Below are 17,500 nucleotides of genomic sequence, written 5' to 3' on the forward strand. Positions count from 1 at the left end.
ACACACACACACACACACACACACACACACACAGTACACTCACCACACACACACACACACACACGCACGCACGCACGCACACACACACACACACACACACACACACACACACACACACACACACACACACACACACACACACACACACACACACACACACACACACACACACACACACACACACACACACACACACACACACACTACACTCACCACACAGGATGGCAGAGGCCCACATAGCGGAGCCTTTTTTTTGGCCAGCCGGAGGGCGCCCAGGGGGGGGTTGCAGCAGGTCTGGACCACAGCCTGGACCATAGAGGAGAAAGGTGGTGGTGGTGGTGGGAGTGCGGCCCTCCAATTTTCAAGGACCAATTTTAGCCATGGGATTTGGGTTTTGTGCAGGCGTCCAAAATCAATTGGCTGTGCTCACTGGCTTGGCCTGCACGGGCCATGCTGAAGGAAAAATGAGGTTAGATCTATCCCTGACATATGGAAGGGAACGGAGAGGCTGTGCACTCCTCCAACGCAACACAGCTTGCGTTATTATTATTTGTGGAGCGCACTCTTTATGGGGCAATTTGTCATAGCATGCTTGACAGATTGCTGTGTGTTGTTACTCAGAGCTTTGTGTAGTTGTGGAGACAGACATATTCACTGAGCTGGACTGGCTAAGTGTCTTTGCGGTCGACACACGCTATCGTGCGTCGATAGTGTGCAGGTGGTTAGAGGCTGTGAATGTACAATTTTGGCCGTGGACACCCCATCTCAAAAGATTTTGTTCCAGGGACCCAAACTGGTGAAAATAGCAGATCTACAAGCTTTACAGTGCGTCGCTTCGCAACCTGAGGCCGATGAAAAAATATCTTCTAAATCCTAAGTTTTCTGAAAAAACGTATGTTGCTATATCAGTGGTGCTTAAACTTTTTCATGTCATGCCAAAATTATATGTTTTAGCCGCAGACACCCATCTCAAAATATTTTGTTCCGGGGACCCCCAGAAGCAAAGATTTTAGTTGTGCTTTAAAGATATATATTCAGAAGTATGCAACATTTTTCGTAATTCTTTGTATAATTGTGACACACACTCATATATACTGTAGCTAAAATCTAAAATGAAACAGATGCTTTCCCGGTTTTAATGGTTTAAACCAGAGCGATTTACAGTAAGCAAGGTAAACACGAGGTAATACATCAAATGCATAGAAATAGTAATCTAGGATAATAGGTAAACCAAGAATAAATAATGTATTGAAACTATACAAGCTATAGATGCCGGGTCAACAAATGGCATCTATCTACATAACATGCTATCTAAACAGAAGGTCTATGTGTAAGAGTCCCTGAGCAGTGTCCCTGAGCAAGACCCCTAACAGCTCCCCTACCCGAGTGCTCATCATGACCATGTGATCAGCCATCAGCTGGCTGACAATGAAACAGAATTTAGGGAATAACTCCCTTTCCCTATCTGAGAAACTTCCAAAATACATTTTCAGTTTGTGTGTTTGTAGCATAGACTGTAAAAAGAATGGACAGAGTTACGCCAATAGACTATACAGACCATAAATGAAGCCTATTTTTCAGCAATTTCCGCCAAATCCGCCATCTTTCTATATCGCGTCATATCGTGTCATATCCTACGCAACCGGAAATTATGCTATTGGTTGGGTAGCTTGTCAATCAAGAGCGGGGGCCTGTATCTCTTAGTTTATTTTTGTGTCAAAGTCCTTCACCTTTTGTTTCCACACAAGGAACTGGTTCCTTGTGTGGAAACAAAAGGTGAAGGACTTTGACACGCAGGACTTTGACTCTGTACGCAAAAATGGGTCAGAAGAAAAGTCCTCACCTCATTATCCCAGATAACGGTTAGTTTGGTGTGTTAATGAATTGAAAAATGACCTTCAGTGTGTTTAGATATTCCCACTAAGCCACGCGTGCGTCTGTGTGTGTGTGTGTGTGTGTGTGTGACCGCACGTGCAAGCACTTCAAAACAAACCTATAAACATTCCAGTATCCTGGGGCAGCTGAAGCTCTATAAGGTGACGTTAACCGTGCACTATACTCGCTCACATTCACTCACGCGTGTCGTGCACACCGTTACAAACTTGAGGCCAAACTGATATTCCATCACTCACTCACTTTTACTCTGGTGTTCGTCCTCGTTCCTCTCACTTCCTGTACTGTCGGTCACTCATTTCAAAATAGATCCTATTTTATGTTTTTAGGACATTTTTATTTTTGCCTAAATCATCTCTTCATGACACTGGCCACCTCTGGTAAAATCGCCTGTATGCTATATCCTTATTGAAAAGAAAAAAGGCCATTTTATGTTGCCTAAATAAGTCAAAGACAATGTGACTTAGGCCAATTTTGTTTGGCCTAAGTCACATTGTCTTGTGAGTGTGTCAGGTTTACAATTGCCTAAGTCAAAACATAAATTGGCCTACAGTAAGTCATTTAATCCTCTTATGTTACATAATTGACAGACAGGGTTATTTGTATGGCAATAGTCATATTGTTATAAACGTTTTGGGTGAAATTATTAAAGGGACTACACCATGAATTTTAACTTTTTCTTCTTTTGTGTGTGTTTTTGGTCTCCCCTACCTCTCTTCTATCCCCAAAAATACCCCAGTTTGAACACTCAGGCTTTCACAGCAAATCTGGGGTTTTCTGTAAATTGGTCTCAAAACAGGCCAAACTGATTTGGTCCCTGACGTGACGTCACGTCAGGGTACAATCCCTCCCGTTTTTCAGTTCCAACTCTTTTTCTTTTTTTCTTTTTTTTTTCTTATTATAATTTTTTTACTTTTTCCACACAGAACCAGGAGATAACATGCATACAAACTGGCTCAATAGCGCCCCGTGCCAAACAGGACAATTACATTACATTACATTACAGTCATTTAGCAGACGCTTTTATCCAAAGCGACTTACAATAAGTGTATTCAACATAGGTAGGGAACGAAAACTACTAATCACCAGAAGTCTTTAGTGCATTTTCTGCAAAAACAAGCAACCAAGAGTATACCTAGCGCTAAGGTAAAAGTGCAATATATCAGCTACCTATTTCCTTAAACAGATGAGACAAAATAGCTAAATCAAATGAGCATGAGCTAAAACAAATAAGTGTATTGCAGGTGAAAGTGCTTTATAAGCCAGAGAGAAGCCAGAGAGAAGTTAGTTGGAGTGAGTATATCTGAGGCTTGATTTAGGCTCAAACCTTTTGAAAAACGTTTGAGGGACATAAACGATATGATATTAAATATTATTATTATTTTTTTAATTCATGGTGTAGTCCCTTTAAGTGCCACTGGACGTCTAAAACGTAAACAAATAATTAATTCTTTTTTTCATTTATTTCATTTTTTTTTTTTTTAAATGTTCAGAACCCAAGATATGATGATTTGAAAATGTTCTGCTCCATTCACTTCTTGTTTAACTTCTTAATGAAAAAGACTGTATCTCGGCTCCTAAGCACTTTTTTTTTTTACAATGAATTTTGGCTGTGGCACTGAATGGCACTTTGTTTTTACAATGAATTTTGGCCAGTGGCACTGAATGAGTTAAGGTCAAGTAGGTTATTGTGGACCAGCAATGTTTGGAATTAGCCAATCAGGATCGAATAGGAAAAATCGGACGGATCCGTCTTGATCATTTGACTATAGAGATAATGTGTACTAATTTGCGTGATGTTTGGACAAAATGTTTAGGAGTGAAAAAAGAAAAATTGGTGCAGAGGTTCTGCTCTGGCATCCAGGGAGTGTTTGGTTGCAATCAAGCCAACGGTGCCGGAAATAAGCTGATCACAGACGGACACACACAGCCGGACGGCCTTCAGCCTGGCGGAGACAAATATCATATAGTGTGTTTTGGTCACGTTTTTCGGAAAAACTTTTTAAAAAATGACATATGCAAGGTTTAGCGAGGTGACGATGTAGAACTTTCACCACCAAAACCCGATATTGATCATTCTATAGCTAGAATGCGGTTTAGGCCTGCTGATGATATCGGACGATCAGACGAAGCTCCCAACCAGTAAGTAAGTGTGTGTCCATGAGAGGAGAGACCCCTGTGCCTTTAGGCCAGGGGGAGAGTAAAAAAAAGAAAAGAGTGATCCACTGCTTTCATGTTCTGCTAGGTGTTAATGGACACAAGTGCTCACAGCTGTGTGTGTTTGAGACGTTTGATCATAATCACAAGCCCCCCCCCCCCCCCCAATCCTCCTTTTTAGACCCACCGCCAATCCCCCCAGCCCCCCCCCCCCCCTCATTGCAGTAGGTGTGCGCTTTGTCACATTCCTCTCACTAAGAAGTTAGACAGGCTGTTTGGGTGTTCACATGCAACACATACGCTGAAGATTATAATATACGTAGATACTTAAACACACACACATGTATGTGCTCACAAAATGAGATGATTACATAGGCAATATGTAACCAATTTGCAGTGTCTGTCTTTTTTTGTTACAGCAGGGATTGAAGCCTAAAGACCACACCAAAGATAAGAGTCTTTGAACCTGTTCTGTTCTGGTCTGCAAAGCCTCTACCATACTCTACACTACCATGCCGTCCATACAGTATACTGTAGTGTAAAGCCTGATTTATACGTAATTGCGTTGAGGTGTTCCACGTTGAAAACGGCTCAGTCGTGACCTTGTAGATCTGTTATTTTTGCTGCTGGACGGACACCAGCGGGCAAGGGAGAATAGATCGGGCTCAAGCGCCCCACGTTTCCTTTGGCACCGCTTTACAGGAGTGGGGCTTAAACTTAAGGTCACATTTTTGTCACCAGGTCACAATCCTAGAGACCACGTCGAAGACGGCCAGCCAGGGTCACTCTAGAAACCGCACAGGTCCTACGAGGTCCTGCGGACCCATAAGCAGTATTTAATTAACGGCAGAATTCCATTCAAATTGGCCCGCATAATAACCGGGCCGATTGGATTGGGACAGAGTCTGGGAATGTATTCCCTCTTCTTAACGGGGCCAGAGACCAGGAAAAAAACAGGCCTCTCTCTCCTAACTTGTTGCCAGGCTTCGTTTTCAGTCGAGATTCTAATCAATTATCAGTCACTGCACTCATGTTACTTTTTGTTATTGATCTGTTCTTGAGATTTGAATCATCTATGTGATTCTTACTCGTGACGGAGACACACACACACACACACACACACGCACACGCACACGCACATACACACACACAGGACACACTGCCTCGAACGCACACACAACCTGGCCTGGGTCACTACTTGCAAACACTCTTGATGGCTTGTTTTAGTGTGGATGCCAGCTGGGAGGGATTTGTCCATATACAGTGAGAGCTGCAAAGTTCTTACCTGACACTGAAACAACATCTTAATACGCTACATATGATTCTCCACACTGGTTAAGATAAAGGTTAAGACCTATTTACAAATGCTATGTGATCCAGGTCTCACTCACACAAGCACATAAGGTCTGTACCAGTGGTGGAAAAAGTACTCAAATGTTTTACTTAAGTAAAAGTATCAATACTGCAATGTACTGTAGAAGTACTCCGTTACAAGTAAAAGTCCGGAATTCTAAATTTACTTGAGTAAAAGTACAAAAGTATTGGCATCAAATTATACTTACAGTACCAAAAGTAAAAGTACTAAAATGTTTGAAAATAGCAGATCTACAAGCTTGCGATGCGACGCATTGTGAGCTTATAGATCGGCTATTTTCAAATAGCCTATGTATAAATTAGGGCTAAAGTGGTTAATGTATGTTTTATAATATAATGATTTATATCTGCAAAGTAACTAGTAACTAAAGTTTTCAAATTATTGTAGTGGAGTAAAAGTACAATATTTGCCTCTGAGATGTAGTGGAGTAGAAGTAAAATTACTGAAAACTGGAAATACTCCAGTAAAGTAAAAAATACCTTACAATTGTACTTAAGTACAGTACTTGAGTACATGTCGTTACTTTACACCACTGTCTGTACTTACTTTCCCCCTCATATACTGTAGTCTTTCCATTGTTGTGGCTTGGACCATTCCAAACAGCCGTTGATAGAGAGATCCATTTACTAAGACGCCCCCATCTGATTGCTGTTAATTAATATCAGCTTTTGTTGTGATCCCACTGATAATCCTATGTTGCCATTACTGCTGACATTTTCCGTGAAATGGCTTCACCGTTGTTTACTTCTCGCGCATTTTTCTGCAAATCACATTGAACTGGAACCAAATGCGCTAATGGTTGTCTTTGAACCCACAGCCAAGTGTTTTAAAACTTAGGTCTGACTCCTATTTAAACAGGAGAGGGAATAGAGTGAGCCCACACACACACACACACACACACACACACACACACACACACACACACACACACACACACACACACACACACACACACACACACACACACACACACACACACACACACACATAATACAGTATGTATGTGTGTATATGCACACAGACAGACAGACAGACAGACAGACAGACAGACAGACAGACAGAGTTAAATATTTGACTGTGTACTGGAGCAGTTGAATGCAAATTCTAGTAAATCTATCACTAAATGTCAGTATTGGATCATTATAAGTTTTGGAAAAAGACAGTCTCAGACAAGGCATTAAGGAACCAGAGCGGGACAGGGGGAAGCCTGCCTAGAGAATAGCGTAACGTTCACATATGCCATATATCCTGCCTTGCCTCATTTAGAAGACAGCTAGCTCAAGCTTGTTCCCCTTATCGGAACAGGCCCAGTTTTTAATAGATTTTAGAGGTCTGTGCTCATCAGTGATTCATGAAATTAACGTCTCTCTTTCCAGTGATTAATAGGTAATGGTCTGTAGAGAAGCCGAATTCATTAATTATGAAATGGAGAAAATGAGCTCTGCAAATATCAAGTTTGATTGATGAGCCCTGGGAATGTCAGCCAAGCAGCACACAGCCGCAGTGTAAATTATTATAAACCACTCACTGTAGCACTGCCTCGCCGTAAAAGCTCTCTTGCCTTGTTGTGGTTTGTTAATAGATGCTAGCAGCAGACATTTGCAACGTTGCAGTGCACACTCCCTATGAACAGATAATACAGGATAGAACATGTCTCTAACTTTTATCCGCTGTGCATCTAAGAACAAAATATTGCAACTTCAACCTCAGGTTTATTGTCAAATGACAAGTTTACAGGTGTAATTATGAAGTATTTAAGACGGCACATTTTGCTGCTAGAGCCTGGAGTAGAAGACAATCTCAGCTTTTCAAGTAGATTCATGTCCCGTCTCCTGTTGAGATGTGAGGTGACAGGCCCAATGTTGTGTTTTAGGTTGTATTGTTATGATTATGTAATCTGCCATGTATGAAGGTTGGGTGTTGTAGTTGGTTATTCGTTGGATGATTGTTTGTGAATTGTCATGTCGCTTCCTTGGAAGCATGACACTTTAATAAAGAAAACATCAATCAATCAATCAATCATGTAAAAGTGTGGATTAAATTGCAAAATATTCTTAAGAATAGAGAAGAAACAAGAGGGAAGAAAGTCAGATAGCAGGACACAGTGGTGTAAAGTAAAGAGTAAAGTGCATTTACTAAAGTACTGTACTTACTGTAAGTACAATTTTGAGGTATTTTTACTTTACTGGAGTATTTCCAATTTTCAATGCTTGTACTTTTACTCCACTACAATTATTTGAAAACTTTAGTTACTAGTTACTTTGCAGATATAAATGATTATATTATAAAACATACATTAACCACTTCAGCCCTATTTTATACCTTGTCTATTTGAAAATAGCCGATCTACAAGCTCACAGCGTTGTGAGCTTATAGATCAGCTATTTTCAAACATGTTAGTACTTTTGGTACTTTAAGTATATTTTGATGCCAATACTTTTGTACTTTTACTCAAGCAACATTTTGAACACAGGCCTTTTACTTAACCGAGTATTTCTACATTGCAGTATTGATACTTTTACTTAAGTAAAACATGCGAGTACTTTTTCTACCACAAAAACAACCACATCAAACATACAGTACATAAGAAACAATTTGGCACAATATCGCAATGTTATTGTCCCTTGTCGATGCAATTTACAGACAGCCGGTCATGTTAACTTTTCTAACTTTGGCCCGTTCTCTCTCTGCAGCGTGCAACTGCAACCTCCACGCCCGGCGCTGCCGTTTCAACATGGAGCTATACAAGCTGTCAGGGAGGAAGAGCGGAGGAGTGTGTATGAACTGTCGCCACAACACAGCGGGACGCCACTGCCACTACTGCAAGGAAGGCTTTTACAGAGACATGGCCAGACCCATTACTCACAGACGAGCCTGCAAAGGTAAGACTTCCAGGGAGAGCTGGAATGTTTTGTTTTTGCTTTTTCAAGGTATTCAAGAGGGGATCAGAGAGTCACATGAAACATACGTAGGTGATGAGTCAGGTATATATATATATATATTAGGCATGTAACGATTCACTCAACTCACGATTCGAATCACAATGCTAGCTTCCCAATACGATTTTTCACGATTTGTTAAACACAAATTATATATATATACTATCAACCCTCCCGTTGGAATCAAACTGGGGAAGTTGCGATTGTGTGGTTGACGCGGACCCCGCCCCCAGATTCAAGCTTGTGACATTGTGTGGACCACACATACTGATGTGGCGAGGCGTGGAAGTGGTGGAAGAAGTACTCAGAAGTAAAAGTAGCAATACCACAACATAGAAATACTCTGTTACAAGTAAAAGTCCCGCATTAATATTTTTACTTGAGTAAAATATTAATCAAATCTTATATCAAAATTGGTTTAAAGAAGTAGTTCACCCAAAAAATAGGGTTACTAGTTATTTTCTATCAATTACACACCCCATGAAGCCTTGAATTCATGGAGATTTTTTTGTTTTTGTCGCATTCCGAAGCCAATAATTTAACGGCAGAGTTTCCAAAAAGTCTCCTACTGACTAATGACCCGGTCATCAAATTATTGGCTCAGGAATGTGACAAAAACTAAAAAATGCCCATGAATTGAAGGCTTCATGGGGTGTTTAATTAATAGAAGTAATTTTTGAGGTGAACTATCATGGGTTTGATCATTAAGCTTAAAGTATAAATCGTGTGAGGGAAAGAAAATGGTGGATCTACTTCTGTGGGCTAATGGCAGTATTATGCACACAAAGTTTGGCGCTGGTCGAGCAGTTTGCAAGATTAGCTCCAGACAGACAGACAGACACACACACACACACACACACACACACACACACACACACACACACACACACACACACACACACACACACACACACACACACACACACACACACACACACACACACACACACACACACACACACACACACACACACAGACCCTTAGATGGCCAGCCTCTTGCAAAAAAAAATAGAGCTCTCACCTCTAGACTCTAGAGTTTGGGTCGTTACACGGCCCTTGCACCTACCGCCCACCACCGAACCGACTGATATACCCATATATGGAGATCTCTGTATCTGTCAGTCCTTGTCCTTTTTAAGCCCATATATGGAGATCCCTGATGTCATCATTAAATGCCCATATATGGACATGCCCCCTTTTGTGCCCATAGATGGAGCTGACTGATTAGTTTGAGCCTGATACCATGACGACACATTGCGGTTAGAAACCACGCTCCATATTTGGGCGTAGCTGCATTGGGAACTCCTTATATGGTTATGGCTGAGTCATGGTGACATGAGTGTGACGTCAGAGGTCCGCCCGCCGGCTGGCCGGCCGGTCCTCCCTTAAGCCAATTTTAATATGGGATAGGATGCATTTAGCTGTAGTTTTGCATAGTAAAATGGACCCTTATTTGTCAATTTCTACACTCTCACAGTTAAATTGACTGGATTGTGTATGGTAATTTAAAGGGGGAAAGAGGGACATGCTTGCATTTTTGAATGGAGTGGCCAGCAGTATCTTAGAAACAAAGTAAATAAAGAGAAGCTGTTCTGCCATTCCGCAAGGCATGGCCACAAGACTTATGTGATGCTATCGGCTGATCAGGATATCTCTCATGGAAAAAAATGTGTTTTCGCGAGTGGAATGTTTCACATTTGCGGTGAATATTTTAAATATATATCACGCTGGCTGGGAGCATTTTCCTCCTCTTGATGGGCTGCTTGTAACAACAACACCCGTTTCCTGTCCTTGATGCTGAGTGAAATATGCAAATCAATAGCAGAGGGACACATTTCTCTCTTTCCTCCTTCATCCCCCTTGATTCTAATGAAGGTGAGGGATTAGTTCCAGAACTTTCCGAAACAATAGCAATGGTGAGAACTGCCAACACTCATAGCCGTGAAGGTTGAAATTTCACGGCGAGATTCTTCCCATTGGCTTCCACTCAGTTTTCCATTTGTGGGGTGACCCAGGCTGTAATTACACACCAGGAAGGTCCCAATGGCATGATCCCATGCCACTGTTGTTGCCCGTCTTTGATTTGCTAAGATGTAAAACTATGCAGCTATTTATTCATGCGATGGTTGAAAAAAATAAAACAAAATGCTCACGGCGGTTTGTCGGTTTATCGCCCGCCCTTTATCCCAGATGCGAACCGTAAGCCTGAGTTATACTTCGCTGTGGAACCAAGTTTAAATGAGACATTTACAATCAAACTGTCTCGGCAGAGAATTTCAACATCAGAGACAACTTAAGAGAGGTCTCTCTCTCATACTGCTATCCTGTCAGAGAACAGTATTGAAATGTGTGTGGGGGGACACCTATATTCCATCTCCCCTCATGCCTGGAAGTGCTGTGTTCACACACACACACGCACACACACGCGGGAGCGCCCCCGGGGGCCGCGATCTGGTTTTTATCAAAGCCCGGCGATCGGGGCTTTGAGTTACAAATGTTCGCTTTAAAGATTTGCACACATTTTCACGATTTTTCATAAATAGCAGATCTACAAGCTCATAGCGCGGCACTCGGTGCCGCGCTATGAGCTTGTAGATCTGCTATTTTTGAATAGCCCAAAGAATCTAAAATGACAGAGATGCCTCCCCGGAGTGAATGGGTTAAGAGAGGTCTCTCTCTCATACTGCTATCCTGTCAGAGAACAGTATTGAAATGTGTGTGGGGGGACACCTATATTCCATCTCCCCTCATGCCTGGAAGTGCTGTGTTCACACACACACACGCACACACACGCGGGAGCGCCCCCGGGGGCCGCGATCTGTTTTTATCAAAGCCCGGCGATCGGGGCGGTAAAGAGAGGTTTATCGCCCACCTCTCTCATGAGGCCCAGATGTGACGGAAATTAAAGTTCCCCCTGTGGAAAACATTCCCCTACTACAACCTGGGCGGCTGCCTGGCATCATGATTGATCAGAGCAATCCCCCCGACCCTGGAGGAGCTGTCTCTTCCCCTCACCTTCTCCCTCACTCACTCTCCTCCGCCTCTCTCTCTCTCCCTGCATCCCTCCATTCTCTGTAGGAGAACCTGTTAGCTTTTTACAACAGCCCATCGCCTTCCTTCAGACGATCCCAACCCTTTTTTCTGCATTCGCAGCGAAAAGAAATCACTGCCGTCCCCTCCCTGGGCATGTCCTTCATCGTATACAGGGCCTATACGTGGTTAACTAAAGCAGGGGTCTTCAACAGGGGGTCCGGGGACCCCTAGGGGGGTCCTCAGAGTTACTACATGGGGTTCGCCAAATCTTTGTGCGGTGGGGAGCATTAGCCGAAAACAGCCGATCTGCAAGCTCACAACGCCTCGCAGAGGGAAAAAGAGAGGACCAAGTACGGTCAAGTTGACTAAATATTGAGGGTTCAAAGGTTAACTATCTGAAAAATACGCATTAACATGAATCCAGGTATCTATGAAATCTATGAAAAAGTTTAATCTGCAGGACAATTTTATAACAATATGTAGTGGGGGTCCCTGCTTCATCTCTCTCTTCAGAGAGTTCGGCGCAACCAAACACAAAATGACTTGTCTCTTAGTTCTACTGTATCTCTTCTCCACTAGTCCCTCCCTAACATTTTAGTCTAGTTTTTGTTTGTTGACGAAATTGTCAATATATTTAGTCTTAGTTTTAGTCATCATAGCTTAGTTTGTATTTCGTTTTCGTCGGTGAAAAAAGGTAGTCGACGAACATTCTTCGACCATAGTTTTAGTCGACGAAATCAACACTGCTTTGGAGGCTCCTCGTCGTTCTCTGTCGTTCTTTGCGATCGATTTCATTCTGCGCTCTTCTTTATTCTCACACGCCCCCCCCACAAAATGTTCATTTTCTCTGTGTTTCTCCATCTTGGTGCTGATATTGTATATCTCTGTCTCCAGTGTGTCAGGGGTCAGGACAGGGGTCAGCGGCGGGGCGGGGTGGCTGAAGGAGGGGGCGGGGGTGGAGCGGGAGGGGGGGGGGGGTCAGTGTCACGTCTGAAATGGAGTAACTGCAATAAAATACAGGTGTTTTCTAAAGGGGGAGTGAAGTGAGGTGGGAGGGCTGGTGGAGGGAGGGAGAGAGGGAGGGAGGGGACGGTATGGGCCATGTCTGCTTCCAATCAGGCCCGGGCTCTGTGGACGGGTGTCTATACACAATATAGCGAGTGTTATATGTACCTCCAACCGCCCACAGCACCACCACCACCACGCAGAAACACACACGCACACACACACACACACACACACACGCACACAAAACCAGTCCCTTACCTTACTGTGGTCCCAGCAGCTCTTATTAACCCATTAAGGCATTAAGACCCGAGGCCGATTCTACAAATGCCTTCTAAATCAGTAGTTCTCAAACTTTTTCGTGCCAAGGATCCCCAAATTTATATATATTTGTCCGCGCCCCCTGGGACCGCCAGAAGAGAAGATTTGTGTTAGAAAAGTCAAAATTAATCAAAATTTCACGTTCACGATTTTTCTAAAATGTTCCGTTCGTGCCGTACTGCGAGCTTGTATATCTGTTATTTTTGAATAGCCAATGCTAACATCTAAAACAATAATGGTTTCAATGGGTTAAGTGAATTCCACAAGGCTTTCTCGTGCCCAGGCGGTGGCCACTGCCACTCTCCTCGCCACGGCTTTACAGCCCCAGGAGACAGCCGGCGAGATTAAAGACATGGGTTTAGCGGCGAAAGGTCCCGAACAACATTATACGAGTCCTCCCGCTGCACGCCGGCTTTTATGCGAGTCCAAGTGTTTGTCGTAGCGCTGGCATCCTTGGACCGCAATGAACATCGATAAAAGACATTCAAATTGAGGCCATAGGGCAGGTCAAGCATGCGCCGGGGCAACGCAAACCACATTTTGCTTATGTGTCTCGGAATGTCCACGAGACATCACTGCTGTTGGAAGACTATAGAGAACTGAGAAAGTGTTGCGCAAGCTGACCGCGTTAGGTAAGTTTTTGAATTCATATGAGTAATATATCAAGTGCACACACAGCCCAAACCAGCACGAGAAATCTGGAACTCTCGAAGGGGAATAACACTCTATTTAAGAATTCACAAATATTATTCCTGTGGCAGAAGAGATTTGGTGCCAGTGTTTGCGAACATAAGGAACTCTTCCCAAAAGTCAGAAGGCAGAGAATCAAGACACTAATCTCTGATGTCATCTTAGAGATGTATAGCCTGGAGGTTGCTCCACTGACAGCTTCAGCTTTTCAGCTGTTGCTTGCGCCCCGCTTTCTCTACTAGAAGTACTAATAATTCTGAAAGTTCACGCAACCCAGAAAAAAAGGAGTCCCCCTTTCTTTTTGAGCCGAAACACGCAAAGCACCACTAATCAGTTAAAGTGAGCGAAAAAAAACGCCTGTCAAAGGACTACAAATCCCAAGGCGGTGGCTGTCACGCCTTCAAGCCGCACAGGCTTGAAAAGTCATCAACATCTGAGGACATTTTTACTGCTTCTTAACTGGCCCAAGCCCCTGCACATAAAACTTCAAGAAAGCCAGGTTCGAGGAGGAGAGCTGGGGGGGGGGGGGTGGGGCGTGAGGGTGGTTCCCCCCCCCCCCCTCCCTTTACTCCCCACCCAACACCCCATCATCCTGGTGCTGGCAGTCGCGGGTTGTTTACTTGAACAATGTGGACATTGGCAGTAAACACCGAATGTCGTAACAACCTGTTTGTTTTGAGTGCAAGTGAGAGGCTCTAACATCACTCTGATCTTCGTACATTTTCATTGCTAACATAGACGTGCCCCGCTCCTTGTTAACCCATTAAGACCGGGAACGCATCTGTGGTGGCATTTTTAAGATTTCTTTGGGCTATTCAAAAATAGCAGATCATACAAGCTCATAGCACGGCACTGAGTGCTGCGCTATGAGCTTGTAGATCTGCTATTTTTGAAAATGTGTGAAAATCATTGAATATATATATTCTTTTAAAGCGAACACTTTGAACTAAAATCTTTGCTTCTGGGGGTCCCTGGAACAAAATATTTTGAGATGGGGGTCCTTGACATGAAAAAGTTTGAGAACCACTGATATTATAGCAACATACGTTTTTTTCAGAGAACTATTATGATTTAGAAGACATTTGTAGAATCCCACGGAAACAAAGATTTGAGTTAAAATGTTCGCTTTAAAAAATGTATACGTATTCAAAGATTTGCAAAAAAAAAATCAAAAATAGCAGATCTACAAGCTCATAGCGCGGCACTCGGTGCCGACCTATGAGCTTGTACTTCTAAAAATGACACACAGATGCTATCCCGGTCTTAATGGGTTAAATAAGCATTCCCAACCACCCAGTAGTTTATTCAGCATTGACTGACAACTGGATGCCAATTGCCCGTGTTGTCCCGCGAATCACACGGGATTAACCCGCGAAACAAAGATTTGACGCTGTTCTCTCCACGCCGCGTGTCCCGGCAGGTACAACAGTACCGACACCCAGACGTCTGCCAGACAGATTGAATAACCAGAGGGTTTAGTGTTGACTTCCTCATCCCCTCAATGCTTGAAATACCACATACTTTTGGCACAGCCCATGTGTATTCACAGGCACGGATAATAAAGCTCTAAACAAAACTGTTGTTGGGTTAATTTGACAAAAAAGCCATTTGTGCACGCTTCGGTTATCCTCAAAACAACTGCATGCGTGGGTCTAATTCATCAGTTGGGGGGGAACATCCTTTTGAGGTCAGCTAATCTTTTAGTTATATGAGAAGTTGACTTCGATATACGATTTGATGTTTACCTGCAATTTAGGGCTTTTTAAAACCACTTTCTTTCTACCTGGCTTCCCTGTTTCGGGCGTGACATTGTAGGCATGGCCACAATTGTCGCACCGCAGCGTGTTGTGAACATGTACTGTACATTGGCTTGTTGTACAACAAAGTATATACTGGAGGGCTTAAGTGGTGAATTAAGCAATAATCACGATAAGCCAAAAGTGTCTTTTTTTAACTTGACTAGGGCATTGGTTCCCAAAGTGGGGTCCGGGGACCCCCAGGGGTCCTTGAGGGAGTTCCAGGGGGTCCCCAGCTAAGTGATGGATAGTTAGGAAACAAATGGACCCTTATGGGTCTGTATCTCTGAGAGTGTACAAAAGGAACCAAATGGACCCGTTAGGGTCCATTTGGTACACTCTCAGAGTTAAATTAACATTGATTTTACAATATAAATTGGGGTCCCAGAGATAGAAATGCCTTTAAATGGGGGTCCATAGCCTATGATGCATGTCAATTTCAAGGACCGGTCCTTGAAATTAAAATGGTTGAGAATCACTGCTAGAGCCCTAAAAATCTTCTCTTATGGGGGTCCCTGGCATATCTTTTCAAGGGTCCGCGGGCTAATAAGTGTCAATTTGGGGGTCCTTGACATGAAAAAGTTTGAGAACCACTGGACTAAGGGAACACAAAGGGAACACAATTTCCCAAACGCACTGTGGACTCCGTAGCACCTGGACGTTGGAGAAGAAGTTCTGGCTATACGGCTGATGAAGAAAGGGGGCCGCGGTGGGGCGGGTGTATAAGGTTAAAGGTCACACAGGCCTGTGTAGAGCAATGGGAACAAAGTCCCCGCACACTCGAGACCTAGACCCTTGTTGACTTGACCTCTGACACTCAACCCGGCCCTGTGTCGCGCACCCCGCTATAACACAGACCTATGTTACCTTCCACGAACTCCTTTCCGACAACATCTGGCCTGTCCGTGGAAAAGCCTCGGCCAGAATGTCCCCCGGGGTCAGGTCAGGTGGTGGGGATTTTGCATGGAAGCCGAGGCTTCAGATTTACGTTTCAAAAAGTGCGTCTTCAAACGGAGAAAAAAAAAGGGGGGCACTTTGACACCACCGTGTACTGGACGTGGCGTGGCTGGGGAAACGCACATGTGCATCTGAAGATCAGAGCTATACTGACCAGCCCCCGCTCCCTCCCACGACCCCCCCCCCCCACCCACCCACAAACACACACAGTCCCTTGTGGGGGTCACCCCCATGCTCACCCTCACCCCACCCACCAGACCAACAGGTGGTAGAGTCCTCAGACTTCTCCGTTTTTTGGCGGGAAAGCAAGCAACCGTCACATATAAACACATTCACAGCTAGTTGTGGGAAGAAACCCTGGCATGTTAACAGCTGCCTTTTCCCTGGCAAGCCCTATCACAAACTGTTGGGTTACCGGGTTTTTCCCCCAAAGTGTAATTTTGGCCTTTCCTGTCATGTCTTTATAAGCTCGGACAATTATGGCTATCGCCTTACGGTTGAGTAACGCAGTTTGCTTTAGTAATTTTGCAATAGCTGCGTGTTTGTTTTCTACCTAATTAAAATGAAACTAGGGGGAAAGAAAGAGCGTTCCCCTTGAGTGTTGGTGCCTGTTGTTGCTTTTTTTGGGCCAGGCTCCACCAGCGATCACGAACGCGATAAGAGAGGGCCATTTTCTTTGCTGAGCTAAGGCAAAGCTGCGTGGTCTTGTGTTTTCACCAGACAAAAAATGACACGGTTTGTACTGAAGAAAAGTACATGATTGGATGCAACATTACTGGATGTTGCATTTGCGTTTTGTGTGTCGGCTGCGAGTATTGTTTATGCTGATGATTAGGCCTAAAATAGTAGTTTTGGACCAAACCAGACAGTACTGTAAGCACTGTCTTTCACTCACTCTCTCACTCGGTTTCTCTGTCTCTCTTTCTCTTTTGCTCTTTTTCTCCATTGCTCACTTACTATCTCACTCACCACTCACTCACCATACTTCTCCGCTCTCTCTCTCTCTCTCTCTCTCTCTCTCTCTCTCTCTCTCTCTCTCTCTCTCTCTCTCTCTCTCTCCCGCTAACTGTCTTCTCTTCACTGACAACTTGTAAAGCTCTCTTGGAAGGCATCGAACCGACAGGCCACATCTTGTATTTAGCAGCTCTTAAAACAGAGCTCTGTATTGCTTGAGGTGGCACGGACGGGTCGCCCGGTGTACCAGTAACACTCGTTAAAAAAAAAAAGAAACCTTGTCGGAGCGACGAGACCCGAGTCTCGCTTGTTGCTATTGGCGTTCACCGTGGCAGTCCCCAGGCTATTTTCTTTCTCTTTTTTTTTTCTTTCCGGGAAGC

At 43.8% G+C, this 17,500-nt stretch overlaps 1 protein-coding gene across 1 annotated transcript in view; it reads left to right on the forward strand.

The window, feature by feature from the left end:
* ntn2 (netrin 2) overlaps positions 1-17,500 on the forward strand; it is a 57,836-nt gene that overhangs the window by 21,946 nt on the left and 18,390 nt on the right. Inside the window, exon 2 of the mRNA XM_080454857.1 lies at positions 8,119-8,307. Within this exon, the coding sequence (XP_080310983.1) occupies positions 8,119-8,307 (189 nt within the window). The remainder of the gene's footprint in view (positions 1-8,118; positions 8,308-17,500) is intronic.

The sequence above is a fragment of the Gymnoscopelus braueri genome, assembly GCF_963280865.1.
Source record: "Gymnoscopelus braueri genome assembly, chromosome: 17".
Taxonomy (NCBI): domain Eukaryota; kingdom Metazoa; phylum Chordata; class Actinopteri; order Myctophiformes; family Myctophidae; genus Gymnoscopelus; species Gymnoscopelus braueri.